The sequence below is a fragment of the Protomyctophum bolini genome (assembly GCF_963924005.1).
Source record: "Protomyctophum bolini genome assembly, chromosome: 21".
NCBI lineage: Eukaryota > Metazoa > Chordata > Actinopteri > Myctophiformes > Myctophidae > Protomyctophum > Protomyctophum bolini.
The window spans coordinates 25,688,678-25,694,670 of NC_137882.1; the positions used below are offsets into that span (position 1 = coordinate 25,688,678).

The following is a 5,993-nucleotide window of genomic DNA, read 5'->3' on the forward strand; positions in this document are numbered from 1 at the left end:
GACGTCCATTGAAAGGAGAATCAGTAGCCTATATCTAATCAGCGATGGAGAGAGAGAGAGAGAGAGAGGGACAGGGGAGAGAGAGAGAGAAAGAGGGAGTGAGCAAGTGAGTGAGTGAGGAGGGGTTGTAGTGGAGACAAAAAAAGAGGGACATTCTCTGGCGTCTGACGAATCAGAGCGAGGGGGGAACATTTTAAAAGGTGAAAAGTGAAAGAAAGACAGAATGAAGGGGGGACGAGAGAGGTAGAGAGAGAGAGGGGAGAGAGAGGAGAGAAGAAGGAGCTCTATATGGATGGAAGAAACAATGTGCACCTCCGAATTGTGTGAAAATCCAGCAAACGCTGAGGGCATCATCTCAACTGGCACATTTTGACTGTCGAGAGGGCTGCTGTCTGCTCGCACTGTCCCTTTGTTTTTCACACAAGATTCCGACGGCTCGCTTTCCTCCATGGCCTTTCTGTGTCTCTCTCTCTCTCTCTCTCTCTCTATCTCTCTCTCTCTCTCTCTCTCTCTCTGTCCGCCGAATTATTCCACAGTTTGCTCGACTTCAAAAAACCAAGCCAGACGAATTACTAACTTTCACGGGATATTATATATTTTTAAGCAAAATGAGGAGAAAAATAATATATCCCAAAGTTCGCAGGGATACCCGGATCTGCTGCATGCGCGCAAGAGAAATCCTCAGTCCACTCCCATTTTTCACCGTATAGCAATTTATTTACACGCGCGACCATTACAAAAAAACAATCCTCCAAAAGAGACTTCACATAATGAAACAATCGGGTTCGGCTCGCAAATAATGCTCTGCTTCTACGCTATAGAATTAAAACATAATCACTGCACACGTGGACAGAGAAAGCCTATAGCCAGCGTTTGTTTTCCTGGTCCTGCCGTGCCTTGCCGTTGCCCAATGCCCAGCCTCTGTCTCCAGAAGCGGGCGAAAACACGTCGGACTGGCTTCGCCACTCCTAAACAAAGTCCCTGATATTATTAGCCTACTGCCTGCCAAACTTTGTGTCTATGCCATAACCCATAACAACAAGCACTGTAGTCCACACAGCTGTACTATAGGCCTATATGTACACACACAAAATTTAACAGCTCAAATTAAATAGACATTTAAAAAATAAAACGCATTAATAATGAAAAATTGCCATGAACGCTTAAATAAAACAAAGACAAGCACTACATCTGTCAGATATACTCTTTGTATTTTAGTATATTTAATCTAAAACATGCTCACTATTATTTCGTATATAAGGCTAAATGTTATTTCCATAAAATATGTTCCTCCTCAACTAAAAAGGAAAAAATAGCCAGCCATTTTATGAAAATAATTTAACTGATTTTATCCATACAATTAATATATATACACATGTACGTAAAAGCAATTATTATTATTTCTATCACTACGTGTAGCCTGATTAGATATATTTGGATTCTGCATAAAATATATAATAACACATATATAGGCTATATGTTAAACATATTACACATAACCACATTAAAATAGCCAATATGAAATAATTGCCTGCATGCATCTATTCATCCTTAAATTTAATTAAATATGTTCACTAAACAAACTGTCAAAGCAATGACAGATCTTGATCAAAATATAAATAGCCCATATAAAATATGCCTAAACATATTGTTGTGTCTGGCAAAAAAACAAAAACAAACAAACCCCCCAAACTAAATTTAAATTAAATTAAAATGACCCTTACCTCACACTCTTCATATTTAATGTTATCAGTTAATTTCCAAAGCATTTTCACGGGTTGTTGAGGCGGATATTGAGTATCGTTCACTCTGCGTGAATTTGTGTGTCCCCGCTCAGAAAACTATTTTTATTGAAGCTATGTGTGTGTGTGCGTGAGTGTGTGCGGGTCTGTGTCTGTCTCGCGCTCAGAGGTCTCCCTCTAATGGTGGAAGTGAAAGGCTGGCGCTCCACAGTAATAACACCGGCACAGGGCCTCATTAGCATATCAACAGCCGTTTGATTCCCCCATCTGCTCACAACACCAATGGACACTACAGCACACAGGTAAACGCTAAGGCAGCAAGACACACTACACATGTTCACTATATTTCTATTGTTGTGGGTGATAGTCTATATAGGGACCTGCATGCAACTAACAACTATATATATATATATATATATATATATATATATATATATATATATATATATATAATGCAGAGGTATAAAAAAACTATAGAATTTACTCACTATGATATAAAAGCTAAATGGATAATTTCATGATCGAGATCGCTAACCAATTAATGATGATATTTAATGAGACTATTATGCAATGTGTTTGAGATTTTAATCAGCGCCGATTTGAGAAAAATAACTTGTTCGTGCACTTGCTGTAAACAAAAACAATGCACCTTTTAAAGTTTCTCTCTGATCGGGTTTCCCTCCTCTTTTTCAGAACTTGTTCTACAGAGACCGTGCCTCGCCAAGCCATATATGCAAATAACCCGGTCTTATAGTGCCACACACTTACTTGCCCAGCATGATTTCTAAACTGTTATTTTAATACCATTGAGATTGGAGACCTTCGGGTGCTTTTCTTCCCAGTGTTATGTTAAAAAGGTGAGCCGTTCGGAGTGGCAATACAGGTCCATTGACTAGATACTGAGGTTTTTGGGATTGTAAATAATTAACACAACAACGTGGGCTTGTTTCATTTGAATGAGAGGCTGACAGGGACAGGCTCAGCCCCGTCGCCGGCCAAGGCTGTACCCCAAGCAGGTTGGGGGGGTCAGCAGACAGGTCGACAACTTTTTCAAGGCGTTGGCCTGTCGTCTAAACCTGGATTAGCATTTCTGGTGGGGTACCTTTTTTTGTTTTGTTTTTTTTATAACCAGAGACGAGTTACCATAATACTTTATTGGGGGATTCGCCTTTTGAGTTGGTTTTGAATGAAGACGTTCGTTTTCGGGTGAAACTTACATACTTGTTTTGGGCTTGTTCAACGGTAAAAGCCCGACACAGCCTATATGTTCGCAAAGAAGACCATTTTAACATGTGGACTATACTTTTCCTTTTCTTTTTTCCATTTACAGAGAGCCAAGGTTTTTGCCTTTACAACTTTGGCTGCCTAACCATGTTTAACATTTCGAAACGTCATGGACATTTGCGTTTCACGAAAGACAATTAAATTAGGCGTGTAACTGTATCAGACACTAACATGTTGCGAATGAGCACAGTTTTGTCAAAGCATATGCTGATAAAAAATAACTACTGTATATGTTCCCAGGCCAGGCTTGCGTTATTCAATAATCTATATGGAGTGGATTTTCTCCACGCCTGCAACCCTATAAGCTCTTTAATAATACTGTAATAATGAGTCCCAACCTGCTATCTTTTCAGAGCAAAACAAGAGGTTACTATACTATGCAGTGTGGCAGCTAGAGTGATCTGTCAGAGACTTTCACACTAATAAAATATGTAGACAAACTTCATGCTTAAGGAAATCCACTGAGTGGTGTACAGTATAGGCTATATACACTGTAGACTATATAGATTTGAAAGTTGAATATTGTTAACCATTTCTGTGGAGTCGTAACGTAATTATAGAAAAACAACTCCAACGGCTTTATGACAGCACTGACAACTATTTCACAGCATTTCTTTGTCTTAAAATAAATACCACATACCTGCCATTCCCCCATTTTCATCATAAGTGACATTGTGTCTTCTGCTGCCTTGGCGTTTTTTGTGATGAATCCAGCGCCGTTGCTTATCTCATTGAGGCTTCGGTTCGGTCACGGAGTCAATCTTTACTTTTTACCTGCACGGGATCAGCTCACCTGGCCATAAAAGCGCTGTGGGCCACCTGGAGACGCATGCGCACTGGGCCGGGTGTGTGTGTAGGGAAAGGAGAAACTTTACCTGGGAAAAGTGAAATGTTCTCTCACAGTAAAGCCCTATTCAAATATATACTGAATCGCAGATCTATATACGAGCTCCACAACTCACTGATGCCCTGCGGCTGCCCGTGAGCTTGAAGATCGCTATTTTCGGCATGTGCTGCAGGAAGCATATCAGGCTTAAGTATATATGCACCGTTTTGGGATGTAATGATGAGACTATAGCTAACTGGGGGGTTTATTGTAAAAAAATATAAATACCTAAAATATGTCGTGAACCACCAAATAATTAAAGGAATTGAAAATCGGCCTCAAGTAACAAATACTTAGTTAGTCATAAGCCAATTACCCCCCCCCCACACACACACACATACACTTACACACACACTTACACACACACACACACACACACACACACACACACACACACACACACACACACACACACACACACACACACACTTTCTTCATTGTTTTTGCTATATCTTAGTGAATCTTTTTAGAATTCTCACTGTATATGAAATGAAACTGTGTCAAGTTAAAAACTTGAAGGTTAACTGCCAGCATCATTACTTTTACACGAAAGGCTATAGCCTGCGTATTGGGAGGGTCATTATTTATTTATCCTCTGTTTATTTCTAATACATATACTTATGTAGACCCCTCGGGCCATGAGTGAATGAGCTCGCGCGCCCTCTCTCTCTCTCTCTCTCTCTCTCTCACACACACACACACGCGCGCACACACACACACACACACACACACACACACACACACACACACACACACACACACACACACACACACACACACACACACACACACACACACACACACACACACACACACGCACAGCGCGCACACACAGCAACACGTGCGCGCATATGTGATAATGGTCACATCTATTAGCCCAAACGCCCTTTTTTCTTGAAAGTTTCTGACGCACAGCACTATAGCAAATTGATTGAGGCGCTTTTTTTCTTGCTTTTTTTAAGAAATAAAGAAAACAAACAGATGAAGATAGTGTACACATTTGTAATAAAATATGTCCTGACGCTTTTATACTTTTTGTTTGGTTGTTTTTTTGCATTTCGGCATTTTTCCAACTGGGTTCTTCTTAGATCATTTTACTATAGCCTTATTTTTGTATTTTTTTTTTCCAATTGATTATTCAAAACAAACATTTGATGTTTGACTTCAAAGGCGACCACGCAATCGATTCTGACTGCACATACAGTATAGGCTATAGGCCTACATATGGGCTACACAACAATACCTGCAGCTATACAGAGCTATGGCTGCATGGGCGCGGGCAGAAAGGAAAGCAGGAGCAATCAAGAAACATTGTTTGAGGCATATGAACCATGGGGGGGGGGGGGGGGGGGGTGCAAGTTCTGGGTATACGGTATAAACTATACAGATTCAGAAGAGCTCGAGCTGCTCTTCTCTCTGTCTGAGTGTGTGTTATAAGGAGACTTTAGTGCAGAAATGGGGTGCCATTTGAATATCTAACCTGTTTGTCTAGGAGGGCTGGGTTTCAACCACTTCCACCTATACCGCGGGGCCTCTGGCACAATTTCAGCGAAATCTTCATAAAACCACTCACGCACTGTTTAAATATATGTCAAACGATGAGAGTTCAACTGGTCTGGTACACATGTGAAAATAAAAGCATATTATTATTATTATTATTATTATTATTATCCGCAGCAGCAGCATGACAGCAGGCTATATTAATAGGCTATTCATAGCCACTTTGCACCATCCAGGATAGGCCATAATGGCCTATAACCCTTACATATTACAAACAATTTGCCTATAAGCTTTTAATTAGGTGAATAACTGAAACGAGGGGCAACTTGAAAATCCAAATGTTTAAGAAGCCTCACATGCTTAGGCATGAAGCAATTATTCTAAACCTATACCTATACACTTTATACCTTGGATTATTGTCTCAAATATTGTCTCAAAGTATTCAAATATTGATTGATGGCGACGCAATCCAGCAGTTAAGAACAAGTTGTTCGAAAATCGTCATGGAAAGTATATGTTCACATATATAGCCTAAAGCACATAATGCAATGACCTCTATAGGCGGGGGTCCCCGGTTAACA

General features: G+C 40.1%; 1 protein-coding gene across 6 annotated transcripts in view; it reads right to left on the reverse strand.

Annotated features, from left to right (window-relative positions):
- Positions 1-1,839, reverse strand: part of tfap2a (transcription factor AP-2 alpha) — a 12,168-nt gene extending 10,329 nt beyond the window's left edge. For 4 of the 6 annotated variants that reach the window (XM_080794376.1, XM_080794374.1, XM_080794373.1 and 1 more), the window contains exon 1: positions 1,725-1,839. In XM_080794376.1, coding sequence (XP_080650502.1) covers positions 1,725-1,769 — 45 coding nt within the window. In that variant the 5' untranslated portion in view covers positions 1,770-1,839. Of the gene's footprint in view, positions 25-1,724 lie in introns of those variants that run through there. The other 2 variants (XM_080794377.1, XM_080794375.1) reach the window with 1 other exon arrangement.
- Between the last annotated feature and the right edge of the window lie 4,154 nt (positions 1,840-5,993).